General features: G+C 46.5%; 1 protein-coding gene across 1 annotated transcript in view; it reads right to left on the bottom strand.

Annotated features, from left to right (window-relative positions):
• SF3B3 (splicing factor 3b subunit 3) overlaps positions 1–16,454 on the bottom strand; it is a 2,130,119-nt gene that overhangs the window by 675,387 nt on the left and 1,438,278 nt on the right. The window contains exon 29 of the mRNA XM_044079526.1: positions 12,871–12,996. Within this exon, the coding sequence (XP_043935461.1) occupies positions 12,871–12,996 (126 nt within the window). The remainder of the gene's footprint in view (positions 1–12,870; positions 12,997–16,454) is intronic.

The raw sequence follows: 16,454 nt of genomic DNA, 5'->3' as shown, positions 1-16,454 counted from the left end.
TCCGGCGTCGGTTGTCGTCGCTTCTTCCCCGACGTCAATGCGACAGGGGTATAAAGGAACCAGCCGACACCATTTTCTTCAGTTTTTCTTGCCCCAGATGTCAGGTGGCCCCAGAAGGAAGGCAATACATAAATTTGTGTAACAATGCAGTGCAATATAATCAAAATACAGTAGTTGCAAGCAAATCCATCATAAAATGAATACCCCAATCAGGTTGTATGAGGATGTGTTAGCCTATAGGCCCGCCCCAAGAGGGGAAGGAGGGAGGGAAACCTGGACTGCAGCTGTATTAGCACTCAAACATCTACATTTATGGTAGGTACAAAAAGTACAGTTTTGTACCTACCATAAATGTAGATGTCCGATAGACATGCAACTGCAGTCATAACATGTGGGTTGTCCTGCCTCAGGCAGCCCTCGGTCGGCCGGATTCCAAAGTCTGGGTCCGACGTCGGCTGATGTCGCATTTCTCTCCGACGTCAGAGCGGCTGGAGTACATAAGCATCAGCTGACGCCATTTTCTTCAGTGTTTCTTGCCCCAGATGCCAGGTGCCCTCCAAGGAAGGCTGTAATCAAATTGGAAGACAAAAACAGGATTCCAAACAAATAAATGAGCAATAAAACAAATACACCATAACAGATATCCCCAGCTAATAGAAACAGGGATAGGAGTGGACCCTAGGCATAGAGGGGTATGGAGGGAGGGAAAATCCGACTGCAGTTGCATGTCTATCGGACATCTACATTTATGGTAGGTACAAAACTGTACTATGTCCTTCAAGAATGCAACTGCAGTCATAACATGTGGGTAGAATACCATAGCTTAGCTGGGGGAGGAGGAAAGCTCTAGGAAAAAGATGGTGTGGCAATCAAACCCTGCAGGACTGCCGAAGCAAAGCCTGCTCTGGATCTGGAGTATAGAGGGAGATTGTAGTGTTTGGAGAATGTATGCACGGAGCTCCATGTAGCAGCTTCCAGAATGTCCTTGGTAGGCACCCCTCTTAGGAATGCTGTAGAGGTGGCTGTAGCTCTGGTGGAATGTGGTCTGACATTGGCTGGAACAGTCTTTCCATGAAAGGAATAACAGAATCTGATGCAATGTCCAATCCATTTAGAAATAGTCTGTTTTGAAATTGCTTTTCCTTGGACTGCAGCGGCGTAAGCTACAAAAAGTTGTTCAGACTTCCTACTGGCCTTGGTTCTGTCCAGGTAGTATCGAAGTTGTCTGTGAATGTCCAAGGTATGCAACAGTCTTTCCCCCTTATTCTCAGGATTGGGGAAGAAAGCAGGCAGATGAATGGCTTGATTTAAAGAAATCCTAGATACCACCTTTGGCATAAAATTAGGGTTGGTCCTTAATGAAACCCTGTCTCTGTGAAAAATAATAAAGGGTGGTATTGCCATTAGGGCTTGTAGCTCCGAAACCCTTCTTGCTGAGGTAATTGCCAACAGGAAAGCTGTCTTCCATGAGAGAAATTACAAGTCAACTGAAGCTGCTGGCTCAAATGGAGGTAGAGTCAGTTTATCTAAGACAAAATTGAGGTCCCAGGCTGGCACTAGGGCCTTTCTTGGTGGCTTAATGTTCTTGATTCCCCTGAGGAATTGCCTTAGTAAGGGGTGAGAAAAAACAGGAGGATCAGTGTTGTATCTAGCTGAAATAGCAGATGCATGTATCTTTATGGAAGAATATGAGAGGCCGTTCTTTAACATATCTGCCAAATATTCCAAAATGAGTGGGATGTTCAACAATGATGCATCATGTCCCTTGCTGGTATTCCAATTGCTGAATCTTTTCCACATTGCTAAGTACACCTTTCTGGTGGATGGTCTTCGAGCCTCTGTTAGTATCCGCTGAACTTCCTTGGAGAGAGATAAGCTGAAGTTATTTATGGGATCTCCCAGGCTGTTAGCTGCAGTGTCTGAAGATTTGGACATAATTTGTGTCTCTGGAGTCGGCTGAGGTAAGGATTTAGAAGGATTTAGAAGTGATATGCTTTGTTTTGCTGGCTGCCTTAGCCCTAGTGTAGACCTTAATAGACATGGCCATAGGGGGCCTGGCAGCTCCACGTGCAGGAGTGACCTTGTCTACAGCAATGGTCTCGGGCATATCCTCGGTTTCGGTATCCGGAGGAAAATCTATAACTGGCATCGGAGTAATGTCTGGAATCGAATTAAATCGGTAATGCGGTGTCTTCGGTTCGGAGCGGTGGAGAGACCGTCTCAGAGGGAACCGGAGCACTCGCGCTAGGTTTTGGCGTGGAGTTGGTGGTAGACACGGGCCGAGGATGTTGGTCCCAGTCTTTTAGTTTTTTGTGAGTTTGCGATGTCGGAAGATCCGACGGCATGGTGTAAGCAAAATTATCGGCGAAAAAATCTTCAGCGAACTCCGCCCGGCGCCTGAGAGTGCGCTTGTTGAAGCGAGCACAGGCTACACAGGCCGAGACGTCGTGGTCTGGGCCCAGGCAAGGGAGACAGTAAGAGTGGAAATCCTTATGAGGTATTTGTTTACCACAAGAAAGACAATTGTTAACTTTTTCAGTAATTTCTGACATCGGCTGAGGCAAGAAAAGGTCCCCAACGGGGTACTTAGCTTTTTTGATGACTTCGGTATCGTAGAATACAGGAGCTGACCGACCGGCACTTGCGAACTGCTTCTGCTTCGAGCACCGCGCGGCAAGAAAGACCAAAGAAAATGGCGTCGGCTGATGATTATGTACTCCAGCCGCTCTGACGTCGGAGAGAAATGCGACATCAGCCGACGTCGGACCCAGACTTTGGAATCCGGCCGACCGAGGGCTGCCTGAGGCAGGACAACCCACATGTTATGACTGCAGTTGCATTCTTGAAGGACATCTGTACTATGTTCATCGTGCATACAGCTGCAGTCATAACAGATGGGTAGAATCCCAAAGCTAAGAAAGGGGTGGTAGGCACTAGGTGGAACTAGGAGGAGCCAAAATGCCCTGCAAGACTGCAGTGGCAAAGCCTGCTCTAGATTTGGAGTATAATGGTAAGTTGTAGTGCTTGGAGAAGGTATGCACAGAACTCCAAGTGGCTGCTTCCAAAATATCCTTGGTAGGAACTCCTCTGAGGAAGGCTGCAGAGGTGGCTGTGGCCCTTGTGGAATGAGTTCTAATGCCTGTAGGTACAGTTTTGCCATGAAAGGAATAGCAAAAGCGTATGCAGTGGGCTATCCATTTTGAGATTGTCTGTTTGGAAATTGGCTTTCCTTGAGCTCCTACAGCATAGGCCACAAAGAGCTGTTCTGATTTTCTGAAAGGCTTTGTTCTGTCCAAATAATAACACAGTTGTCTGTGGATGTCCAAGGAATGTAGTAATCTCTCCCCTTTGTTTTGAGGATTAGGATAAAAAGTAGGTAAATGTATGGCCTGATTTAAAGCTACCCTGGATACCACTTTAGGCATAAAGGACGGGTTGGTTCGTAAGGACACTCTGTCCTGATGGAAGATGATAAAAGGCTGGACAGCCATGAGAGCCTGTAGTTCTGAAACTCTACGAGCTGAGATAGCCAGAAGGAAAGCTGTTTTCCAGGACAAATATTGCAAATCTGATGAGGCAGCTGGCTCAAAGGGAGGCAAGGTCAGTTTTTCCAGAATGAAATTAAGATCCCAAGCAGGTATTGGTTGTTTTCTAGGAGGTCTTAAATTTTTAGCCCCTCAGAGGAACTGTCTTAATAAAGGTGGATCAGTGTTGTATTCTGCAGAAATGGCTGAGGCATGGATTTTGATGGAGGAGAACGAAAGTCCACTGCTTAGCAGTTCAGCCAAATATTGTAGTATTTGAGGTAAATTCAGTTTTCCAGGGCACTGGCCCTTTTTCTCATTCCAGACACAAAAACGTTTCCATTTTGCGGAGTAAGCTTTTCTAGTTGATGGCCTTCTGGCCTCCAAAATGACATCCTGCACCTCCTTAGAGAGTAGGGCCTGTTGTGATGCTAAGGAATCTTCCATGCGGCTAGATTGAGTGTTTTTAGCTGGCTGTGAAGAGTTTTGAAGCTGTGCTGAGTCAGAAGAGGCATTAGAGGCAGGGTCCATGGTGGGGAATGCGTCAGGCTCCTCAGGAGTGGGTACCAATGTTGCCTTGGCCAGTCCGGAGCAATGAGAATCATCTTTGGTCTGTCTGCTCTGGTCTTCAATAGTACTTTGGGCAGCAGAGGAAGAGGTGGGAAGGCATAAACTGTCATTGATGTCCAAATGAGAGAGCGTCCACTCTCCAGGCCTTTGGATGGAAGATCCTTGAGCAGAATTTTGTCAATTGATGATTTTTGTGGGAGGCAAAGAGATCTATGTCTGGCCTTCCCCATTCTTGGATTATTTCTGTAAAATCTTTTGGATGCAATTTCCATTCGTGTGGATCTGTCATATTCCTGCTTAGGTTGTCTGCAAGCAGGTTTTCCTTGCCTGGCAAGTACTGTGCTTGTAGTTCCATTTGTAAGTCCATGGCCATGTTCCAAAGTGACATGGCCAGTCTGCATAGGGGATAAGAATGTGTTCCTCCCTGTTTATGTACCACATAACTGTGGTGTTGTCCGTTCTTATCAATAGTTGACCTGGTTGTAGAAGGTCCTTGAAAGCTATAATAGCATTTATTACTGCTAGCATTTTTTTGATTGATGTGAAGGTGCTTTTCTTTTTGGGACCATTTGCCCTGAATGCACCGATCTGCCATGTGCGCCCCCCCCAGGCGTAGTCTGAGGAGTCTGTTGTGATGACTTGATTTGCTTGAGGCTTGCTGAATGGAAGACCTGTATTTGTTTGACATGCTTGAGCCCACCACAGAAATTCCTTTTGCAGACATGGAATTAGTGGTATTATTGTTTCCAAACTGTGGCTGTGTTGAGACCATATGTTTTTCAGGTACCATTGTACTTTCCTCATATGCAGCTTTGCACATGGGATTAGTAAGATGCAAGATGCCATGAATCCCAGAGCCTGCAGGATTTTCCTTGCAGTCAGCCTGGTGCAATTTGCTAGTGTTCTGAAGTATTGAATTAGTTGCCCCTGTTTCTCTGGCGTGAGGTAGGCCATCTGGGTGTTTGTGTCCAAATTGGCACCCAGGAAAATTATCTTCCGAGAGGGTATTAGCCTTGATTTCTTTTTGTTGACTGTGTATCCCAGAGAGTTCAATAACATTATTACATCAGCCAGATGTTCCAGAAGAATGTGCTTGCTGCCCGCTTGGATCAGGCAGTCGTCCAAATAGGGGTATATTTGCATCCCTTGAAGTCTGCAGTAGGCAATTACTGATGCCAGGCATTTTGTGAATACTCTGGGCGCAGTAGATAAGCCAAAGGGCAATGCAGAGAATTGATAATGGGTTGAACCTGCAAGAAATCTGAGGTACCTTCTGCAATTTTGTCTGATTGGGACATGCAGGTATGCCTCCTTGAGGTCCAATGTTACCAGCCAAGACTTCTTGCCCAGCATGGGAAGAAGTTGCTGTAGAGTGAGCATCTTGAATTTTGGTATGAGTAGAAATGTGTTTAGGATGGACAGATCCAAAATAGGTCTCCAATCTTTTCCCTTCCTTGGCACCAGAAATAGCCTGGAATAAAAACCTTGACCTTGTTCGTGCGTAGGTACCTCCTGAATAGCTTTCATGTTTATGAGATCTGTAATTTGCCTTTGTGCCTCTGCCCTTTGATTGTGTGGCAGGTTTGGCATGCCTCTCATTTTTGGAAGGGTGTGAAAATGGAATCTGTAGCCTCTGTTTATAATGTCCAGGATCCATTTGTCCTTTGTGACAATATGCCAATTTTTTGAAAATAATGCCAGCGTTCCTCCTAAGGGGGCTGCCATTTGAGACCTGGTTGGCATGCAAAGGGGAAAGTCATTGGGTTTGCTTTCTGAAAGATTGCGAGTTGTCCTCACCACCTCTGTGTAGGAGCTTGCCATTGTCTGCCTCTAAAAGATCCTTGGGATTGTCCTCTGCCCCTCTGGCGCCTGTATCTGCCTCTTTGGGATCTGTCTGTGGCAGGAAAGGTCCAGTTTTTGGAAGGCCAATTTCTACTAAAACGTGGGGGTTGAACCTGTAGAAATTCTTTCACAGTTTGCATTGATTTAGCCTTTTCCTCCATTTTCCTTAATACCTCCTCAGCATTAGCACCAAATAGTACATCCCTTTGAAGAGGGGCGTCTAGTAATTTAGCTTTGACGATCAGGCAAGGCTTGTTCCTTGAGCCAGGCATGCCTACGTATGACTGATCCTGTAACTGCAGCTCTACATGAGGCCTCTACAGCATCAAAACCACATTGTAAGGTATGCTTACCCACTTGTTCTGCACTATGCATTAAATCCTGCAACTCCTTCAAGTCTAGTTGTTCAGATTGTGATATTTTACTTTTCAATTGTGATAAAAACTGTTGGTATTTTAGCATATGAAACTGACAGTTTAAGGCCCTCATGGATAAGGTAGCGGGGGTATATACCTTTTCCCCCCCACCTTTCTAAGGATCTGGAATCTCTCTCGGAAGGCAATGGATTTTTAGCAATGGAGGCCTTAACTCCCTTGGGGCCCTGTGAGATGGTTTCTGGGTCAGCAGCATGGCTTTTGTATAGAAATTGGTGTGAGTCAGGAACCCTGTAGTACCTGTCAGGCTTAACTGGAGCTGGAGGTAGAGAGTCCAGGTTAAGGCAGGCCTCCGAATAAACATCATCTAGGATGTCCAAGACAGGAGGTATAGCCAGAGGCCTGTGCTGAGGTAGCAAGAGAAATTCCCTGTGCCTTTTCTTGGAATCTGAAAAATCCTGGCCTTCCCAGTGGAAGTGTTCCCTTAAGGTATGCAAAGTTTCCCCAAATGAGTAATCCTCAGGGGGGGATACAGAAGGGATGGACTCCTCCGCATCAGAGTCTTCAAAAGGGGAGTAAGAATGTTCCTGATCATCAGAGTGCACTGAAATAATGGAGCCCTGATCCGAGGAGGGGGAATCTTCCTCCACTCTGGGCCTTTTGTCCAGTGGGGGCTGAGAACCTCCGATAAAAGTAATTAAATACTCAGCCATTTTAAGTATCTGTTTCTTAGGCATGGGGCCTGGAGATGGGCCCTGTGTAGCTGGTCTCAGAGTGCATGGTTGCTTTAGACTTTGTGAAAGCCTTGATGGAGAAGGAAGAGGAAGGTCTGAAGACACCTTGAGTGGACGTGGACCTGTCCACATTCTGAGTTTTAATGCCAAGAGTGGCTTCGGTATCTGTAGTCGGGGTGTGGGCCGAGGAGCCTGCGACCTCGGGCACAGGAGACACCGTCAAAGAAGTGTCGTCGGTAATCAGGGGCTGCGTAGGCGCCTCGCTGAGAACTGGACCACATGTAGTCGGCTTTGGCGTGGTATCGGTAGAGGCCGCGGACCTCGTGTGTCGGTCCTTGTCTTTGCGTTTTTTAGAAAAAAACGGAGTCGGAGTATCCGACGACATAGTATAATTAAATGCTTTCCCAAAATAATGCTGGGCGAACTCCGCCCGACGCTTAATAGTGCGTTTATTGAATGTAGCACAAAAGCGACAGACCGAGACGTCGTGGTCTGGGCCTAAACAAGGTATACAGAGGGAATGGAAATCCTTATGCGGTATTTGCTTCCCACAAGAAATACAATTATTAACTTTGTCTGACATCGGTCTGAGGCAAGAAAAGTTTCCCCAACGGGGTACTTAGCTTTTAAGAAGACTTAAAAGTGTCTTTTCGTAATCACAGGAGCTGGCCGACCGGCACTTGCGAACTGCTTCTGCTTCGGGCACCGTGCGGCAAGAAAGACTGGAGAAAATGGCGTCGGCTGGTTCCTTTATACCCCTGTCGCATTGACGTCAGGAAAGAAGCGACGACAACCAACGTCGGACCTAGACTTTGGAATTCGGCCGACCGAGGACCCGCCTGACGGCAGGAGAACCCATCTGTTATGACTGCAGCTGTATGCACGATGAACATCTGCAACGGACAGATTGTCTAGCTACTTGTGTGGCAAAGGACAGTTTGGAAATGATGTCTGATTTGGCTGGACAGGCAGGGGTGGAAGCCAACAAAGAGGTGGCCTGAGAAACCAGGTCTAGGGCATACTTCACCATGTGTGTTTGGTAATTTACAGCCCTGAAAGCCAGGGTGGAGGAGATGTATACCTTTTTACCCATTCTGTCCACAGTTTTGCTGTCCTTATCTGATGACAGTAGCAAAGAAGACAATTAAACTAGACTGTCAGGGGACACTGCAATAACTGCTGGGTCAGCCAGGGGGGTTACTAGGAACTTGCAGTCATCAGGGACTTTGTAAAACGTATCCGGCCTTTTAGGGGCAGGAGGTTGAGAGTCTGGGTTCTTGGAGACAGAATTGAAGACATCCAAGAAGGCTGGGAGCAATAGAGGGATGGCTGAAGGTGAGGGGGAGTCGAGCTGCAGAAGCTCAAAGTTTCTCTTCTGGGTTTCAGAAAATAAGGTAGTATCCCCACTAGAAATATTCTTTCATTTTTAAAATAGTTTTCCCAAATGAAACATCCTCAGGTGGTGAGTCCCCTTCAATGGAGTCTTTGTCAGGGGGAGTAATAGTCTATGGGAGATGTAATCTGAGAAACATAAGAGACAGATTCCGCAGAAGAGCAACAAGACTGGTCACGGTTATCTTGAGAAACTGCCTGCTGAGTAGTAGTTAAAGGCAGGAAGGAAGCAGAGCCCGGCCTAAGGCTCAGCATAGAAATGCTGGTGGAGGTAGGACCTGTGGGCCTAAGTGCCACAAAGGCCTGCATAAAAGAAGTGAAGGATTCCCAACCTGGGGCTGCTTGAGGTGTCGGGCTCACGTATTTAGTTTTTTTTTTCTTTTTGTAGGAGTGGGCATCTGGGTACGTAGGGAAAAAGAGGCCTGCACTGGAGTAGGAGAGGTCTCGGTAGGCCAATCAAGCAATGGTCCCCCCCTCGACGTTGGTTATGGCCAATGGCTGGATTATCTCTGCTGATGTGCCCTACATGGCTACTGACACTGCCTCTATCAGAGGAACCATTGGAGCTGGAGTAATCGGGTGTTTCTCGACCCCTAGACCGGTGGTCGGCAGAACATCCGAAGGCGGAGAGGTATCTGGAGAAGGCTTGCAGACCTTTGCTTTCTTCCTAGGTTGTTCGGCTTGGGCGGCCAACTCGGGATCCAACCTAAGCGGGAGCCATTTATGATTTTCTAAATAGAAATTTAACGTGACCAGACGGCTGCATAAGGTCTTGAGCACGAAGGATTGACAAATAGAGCAGGCTTTATGGTTGTGCTCTCTACCTAAGCAAAAGACAATGGTCGTGGGAGTCTTTGTGTGGTATCTGGTGCCTGCAGCTAAATTTACTCTTTCTCCAACTTTGGCTAACGGAAAACTACAGCAACCAAGCTAAAGCTTTAAGCAAGAGTGAAAAAGGCAAACCCCAACAGGACACTTATCTTTTTGAAGTCTTCGGACATAGAAGTGAAGCTGCCGAAGCTATTGTCTGCGGCTGAAAGGTTCTAAGGTCTCTGCATGCCGATGTCACATTTATAGTCCATGGTTTATGGCCCTACGCGTGACGTCCTACGCACCTACGGCAGCCAGGCTTAAGCTTTTGTATAGGCTGTCAGGTCACCTGAGGGCTGGAAATTCCACAGTATGAATACTGCAACATGGGAACAGAAGGACATCTTCCTGTTACCAAAAGGCCTGGGTTTATACAGTTCCAGTGTGGGCTCCTCAGGCAATGTCTGAGGCATCCGGGGTCAAGGACTGCTTGTGTGGGCAAAGGACAAAAGGAAGTCCCTTGTTTAGGGAGCAAGCCAAGGCCAACCAGATGAGTTCCTTCTTTAAGCAAGAAATTAGTGGTAGTTGCTGCTCTACAGACTGGTTCTGTTGGCACCAGAGGTTCCTTAGGTACTACTGTAGTTTCCGCATATGCAATCTAGCAAGGGGTACCAGCAGGATGCAGGAGACCATGTATACCAGGGCTTGCAATATTTGCCTGACAGTGAGGTGGGTCTTTTGGGCCAGCTGGAGGAAAGAGGACTGCAGAAAAGTCTGCTTTTGGGGGGAGAGGAAGGCCATTTTCTTGGGTGTGTCTAGCAGAGTGCCCAGGAAGGTAATCCTTCATGTGGGCAGCAGCTCGGATTTCTCCATGTTTATGGTGAACCCCAGTGAGGTCAGTATGGTCTGCACAAAATAGCTTTTCCTTGGTTTCCACCTGAATGAAGCAGTCGTCTAGACAGTGATAACTGTGTATGGCTCTCTGCAGTAAGCAATGACTGGAGCCAAACACTTTGTAAAGACTTTGGGAGCAGTGGATAAGCCAAACGGCAGTGCAGAGAATGGAAAGTGTTGGGACCCTGCTCTGAACCTTAGGTAACTCCTGCATGACTGTCCGATAGGGACATGCAGGTAGGCATCCCTCAGGTCTAGGGTCACTAGCCAGGCTTGGGGTAAGAGCATAGGCAGTAGTTTTTGCAGTGTCAACATTCTGACTTCTGAAACCAGAAGGGACAGATTCAGTGTAGAGAGGTCTAGGATAGGGCGCCATGTGCCCTCTTTTCTGGGAACCAGTTACAGCCTTGAGTAAAATCACTTCCTGGTCTGTTCCTTGGGCACGGATTCTACAGCAACTTGGGCGTAAAGTTTCTGTATCTGGTGACTAGCTTCTGCTGTCTGGTTTGCAGATACGTCTAGGCAACCTGATCTCTTTGATTTTTCTTTAAAACAGAATCTGTATCTTCTGGTAACAATTATTAGGACCCACAGATCTGACGTGATGGCCTGCCAGTTTTCTAGAAGAGGGAAAGTCTTCCTCCAAGCTTGTCCGGAGACCTGGGGGGCAGAGGGAAGAGAAGGGAGTCATTGTAATTCTCTGGTGAAGGAAGTGGGTTTAGAACTCTCCTGTTTTGGAGGGGCTGTGGACCACTGCCTAGTTCTTTGTTGGCTGTGTAAGTGCAGCCTAGGGGTTCTGTCTCTGCATCCCTTTCTCTGTAATGGCTTAGCCTGAGAGGGAAAGGACCAGTGCTTGGTAGGGAAGTTTCAGGCTGTACCTGCAAAAAGTCCTTGACAGTCTGCATGGATTTGGCTTTTTCCTCCATTTTCTTTATGACCTCTTCGGCTTTGGGGTCAAACAACTGCTCATTATCCAAATAGGCATCTAACAGTTTAGATTTTACCTGGTCAGGCAAGGACTGCTTCCTTAACCAGGCATGCCTTCTGATACCTGATCATGTAGCTGCTGCCCTGGTAGAGGCTTCAAAGGCAACATAATCACAATGCAAGGAATGCTTTGCCACCTAAGAGCTAGACTGTATGAGGTCTATTAATTTTCCAGTAGTGTTACTATCAGGCAAGGTAGCTATTTTCTGGTTAATGAGTTTGAGCACATTCTGCTGGAATCTGACATGAAATTGACAGTTTAATGCCCCAACAGCTAAAGTAGCAGAGGTGTAAACCTTTTTATACATCCTGTCTAGAGCTCTGCTTTCTTTGTCAGTTGGGGTGGGGTTTTTCTAAGAATTACCTCTAGCTCCCTTAGGGCCCTGAGTAATTACTTTAGGGTCTGCAGTAGGGTTTTTAAATAGAATACTATAGGGTGCAAGACTGTCACAAATATCTATCAGGTTTTCTGGGTCCAGGGGGGAGAGTGTCTTTAGATGGGGCTGATTCTAGAAAAATATTCTCTACTACATCCAGGATAGGAGGAATGGCCAGGGACTTATGCTGAGGCAGACCTAGAAATTCCCTGAGTCTCTTTTTAGAGTGGGGGTAGTCCTGGGGTTCCCACTGAAAATGTTCTTTGAGAGTGTTGAGAGTTTCCCTGAAAGAAAGGTCCTCAGTGGGAGAGGCAGTGGGAATGGGATCATCAGCATCAGAGTCCTCGAATGCTAAGGGCTCGTCCTCCATGTCTGACTCCTCCAGATCTGAATCCACTGATTCCTGGTCTGTGAGGACCTCTGGAAAGTGCCTCTTTCTTTTGGATGGTGTGGGAGGGGGAGGATGGCTACCCCTGATCAGAGTCATCAGGTCCTCTGCCACTCTGAGAAGTTGCTGAGATTGAAGGGCTGGGCTGGCTAGTAGGTCAGTGGCTGGGGCCCTGTGGATGGATCTTTTTGGGGGTAGATTTTGGCTTGGGCCTAGCTGGTTCAGTAGCATTATACAGAGTTAATTTGACTGGTGGCATTGTCGTCGGTCTAATCCTGACTTCAGATGTCGGTGGGGGCTCCGTGGAAGCTGGTGTCTGTAAAGCGGCTCTGGAGCCAACCATGTGTGGAACAAATGACATCTATGCAGGAGGAAGTTGATCCAGTGGCATAACGGACTCCGAATGGGTCTCGGTAGAGGCCTGCAGCAGATTAACTTTCTCTGACATTGGTTTAAGGCAAGAAATGATTCCCCAACGGGGTACTTAGCTTTAAGACGGTTGTCTTCACTCTGGCAATGGCCGACTGACGCACTCACAAAACTGCTTCTGCTTCGGGCTCCACGGCAAGAAAGACTGATGTAATGGCGTCGGTCTCCCTGTATAGCCCTGATGACCTGACGTCAGCCACACTCACAAAATAGCCAACGCAGGAAGGAAACCTTCACTCTGGTACTAGGGCCGGCCAAGGGCTACCCAGCAGGGATAACCCCACAAGTGATGACTGCAACAGTGAAACATGAACATCTTCCCAATTAACATCACTTTGTTGTTTCTGCAAAATCAGAAACACTGCCCACAAACAGAGTTTCTAACGCATTATTTATTATATTTTGATATGTAGTAAGACCACGTGGTATTATTAAACTAAAAGATACAAATCTCTGACAGATGCCACTTGTAAGAATATTTATTAAATACCACTACTAATGACTGAAGATTTTTTTACTGCAATCCAGGACAATGACTTACTACCTTACCTTGTTTTCACATTTGCGAAGCAGTTTCTTTTTTCCCAGGTCATACACTCTTAAAAGCCTACCCACACCAACTAGAATACGACTCTGGAAGGGAGCAATGGCTGAAGGCACTTCCTCTATTGAGGTCTGTAGAAGGAAAATTGTGTTCTGTCACTTCAGGCTCTCATTAATCATTTCGATGCAAAGATAAATGAACTTGTACAAATAAAATATTTTCATATTTCAGCTTTGGTAAGTAACATCTAATATCTTCCAGACAGCTTAAAGACTAAAAGTACACCATTTCACACACAAGTCCAGTATGCACACATTTCATCTATATACTGCGTGGATCATAACCACAATACTGAAAAGTACTGATGACGGCAACTCACCATATCTCCAAATGAATCTCAGTTTGGATATAAAGAAGTTATGTACTCGCCATAACATTCCATCTGAGTAGGTAAATTTCATTTGTCAGCAACCTGTGGGTATCGGATCCATATTGGATCAGAGCCGGCAGCTTCAAACAGCTAAGTTCTGAGCTCCAAGCTCCTCCCCTTACCCATAACCCCCTGCCATCCCTCTCAGACTTCAGATCGAGTTTGCTATAGTAACACAGAACATTACAAAACAAAGGATCACCTGCACATTCTAACCTGGTGTTATCCGGAGAAAAAGGACAAGGAATCCTTCTAGGATGCACTATAGGTTAGGGGGGTGGAGGGGGGTTGGTTGCTGACAAATGAAGTTTACCTACTCAAATGGAACGTTATGGTGAGTACATAACTTCTTTATCTGAAGTAGTTAACTTCATTTGTTCATCAACCTGTGGGACAGAGTCCCCAGCTACCCAAACTTGGGAGGTCCTCATGGAAGGATATTCCGGAGCACTTCAGAGCCGAAGGATGCTCTCCCTCTGGAAATTATATCCAACTTGTAATGGTTAATGAAAGTATGGGATGAAGCCCAAGTGGCTGGTGAACAAATGTCATCCAAGGACACTCTGCAGCAAAAGGTAGCAGAAGTAGAATTCGATTGGGCAGAATGAGCGTGGGACTCCTTCAGGTTCAGGCCGGCCAGAACTCTTATATGCAAAAAGTATACATTGGGAAATCCATCTGGACAATGTAACTTTTGATACTGGTTTGCCCAAAGAGGATCTAGCAAAGGATACAAAGAGTTGCTCAGATTTCCTATGTTCAGCGGTCCTGTGCAAGTAGAATCTCAATTGCCTGTGTACATCCAGAGAATGTAGTTTGTATTCACCCCTGTTTTGATCATTTGGAAAGAAAACTGGTAAATTAATAGACTGATTGATATTGGGCTCAGTAAGCAACTTTGGGTAGAAAGGAGGGATTGGTCCTGAGGGAAACTCTATCTTTATGGAAGACCAAGTATAGGGGTTTGGCGCAAAGGGCTTGAAGCTCCGAAACCCTTCTAGCCGAAGTGATAGCAATGAGAAAGGCCATCTTCCAAGATAAATATTTTAGATCCATCGAAGCTGCAGGTTCAAACGGAGGGGCCGTCAAAGACTGGAGAACAAGGGTTAAATCCCATGGAGGGATTGCGTCTTTAACCGGAGGCCTTAAGAGGAAAGTGCCTTTTAAGAAAGTCTTATTACATAATTTGGAAGAGGCTAAGGAACCGAGATCACTTCCCACATGATAATGGGAAATCGCGGCTAATTGGACTTTGACCGTAGAAGAGCTTGCATCACTACAGGATATGTGCCCACAGAATGGCGTACAGCAACAGTGGTCCCACTCCACAAAGGTGGAGCCTCTACGGACCCTAGAAACTATCGCCCCATAAGCCTGACTAGCTTAGTCTTCAAGGCTATGGAGAGGATCATCATGGAGCTCATAAACAAAGACATTGGGGACCTACAGACACTAGATCCTACCCAGTTCAGCTTTGTCAAGGGCAGATCCTGCCTTTTGAACCTGGTTGACTTCTTCGAAACAGTCACCAAAGCCATAGATGAAGGGAAGGTAGTCCACACAGCCTATCTGGACCTTGCAAAAGCATTTGATACAATACCCCACTCGGGCATCAAAGATAAGCTATCCAGTTTAAATATAAACCCCTATGTCACAAGATGGGTCGCAAACTTGCTCAAAGACAGAACCCACAGAGTGAGAGTTGCTGGAGCCATGTCAGACTCGAAACCGGTCACAAGTGGCGTCCCACAGAGTTCTGTGGCAAACGTGGGAGGACTATGGCTCACCAAGTTCGCAGACGACTGCAAACTGGGCGCCATAATCAACTCTCCAGCTGACACAAACATCCTTCAAAAAGGTGTCTCAGAGACAGATAACTGGTGCCAGCGCCATGGTTTAAAGCTAAATGCCAAAAAATGTATAGTCATACCCTTTGGCAAAAACAATGTGCCCACAAATTACCACATAGGCGGAAACCCATTAAGTACAGAGAAAGTTATTAGGGACCTGGGGACCCAAGTTGATAGCAATCTCTCCTTTGAAAACCACATTGCCAAAGTGGTTAGAAAGACCTTCTACATAGCCCACCTCATCACGAAGGGTTTCACATCTAGATCAAGAGAGGTAATCGTGCCCCTTTATTCATCCCTCATCAGGCCCATAATAGAATACAATGCCCCTTTTGGGAAGTACCTTACCCGACACCTGCAGCAATTAGAAAGACCCCAAAAGCATCTCACCAAGAGGATCAAGGGTCTCAAACAGATGCCATATGTTGCTCGGTTAAAAAAACTCCAGCTCTACTCAGTTGCATACCGCCTACTTCGAGGCGATCTATGCCTGACATACAAAGCTATGCCAAATCCAGAATTAATGGACATGCTCCACCTCAGTAAGTCTAAATCCCTTAGAGCCACGCGCTCGAGGGACTTGAACCTCAGCACAGAAATAAATAGAACTTGCTGGAGGGACAGGTTCATAACCCAGAGGCTCCCTTCGCTCTGGAATAGAATTCCAGTTCATGTGAGGCAGAGCACCTCACTGAATCTCTTCAAGAAGAATCTCGATAAGTGGATGGGGGATCGTAGGTTTGTCCCAGGGATTACTCCCGTGTCACTATTAGACAGAGGCACAGTAAACTAAACCTTAAAAAGGGCACAGTATACTCAAATCAAGGGGTGGCGTAAGCCATACAGAATCGGGCTAGGCTTATAATTGCCCCAGGGCAGATAGCCTAGTATGAACCTTGGTCGAATAAAGTTGACAAAAATTCTAACACTGCTGGTATCAGAGCTGTAAAGGGATCCAATTTTCTATGCTCCGCCCAGATTGTAAAGCGTTTCCATTTGCTGTTATAAACCTTTCTCGTAGAAGGTTTATGAGCGGCTACTAAAATAGCCTTAACAGAGGACGACATGCCGGGAGTCCTAGCTATTACTGGAACTGGATCAACCAAGCTGTGAGCTTGAGGTTGTCCAGATTCGGGGTTGATAATCCTAGTGGGTGAGAGATCAGATCCGGGGTGGGATCTAGAATCCATGGGGGATTCACTAGATGAGACCATAGGCATGGGAACCATGTCTGACGAGGCCAGAATGGGGCTATGAGGATCACTCTGCTCCCCAACCGACGGGCTTTCTGCAAGAATTTTAGCATTAT

Source organism: Protopterus annectens, chromosome 8.part0 (assembly GCF_019279795.1).
Source record: "Protopterus annectens isolate FY-2018-M chromosome 8.part0, PAN1.0, whole genome shotgun sequence".
Taxonomy (NCBI): Eukaryota; Metazoa; Chordata; order Ceratodontiformes; family Protopteridae; genus Protopterus; species Protopterus annectens.
This window is presented reverse-complemented; position numbering and strand designations above follow the sequence as displayed.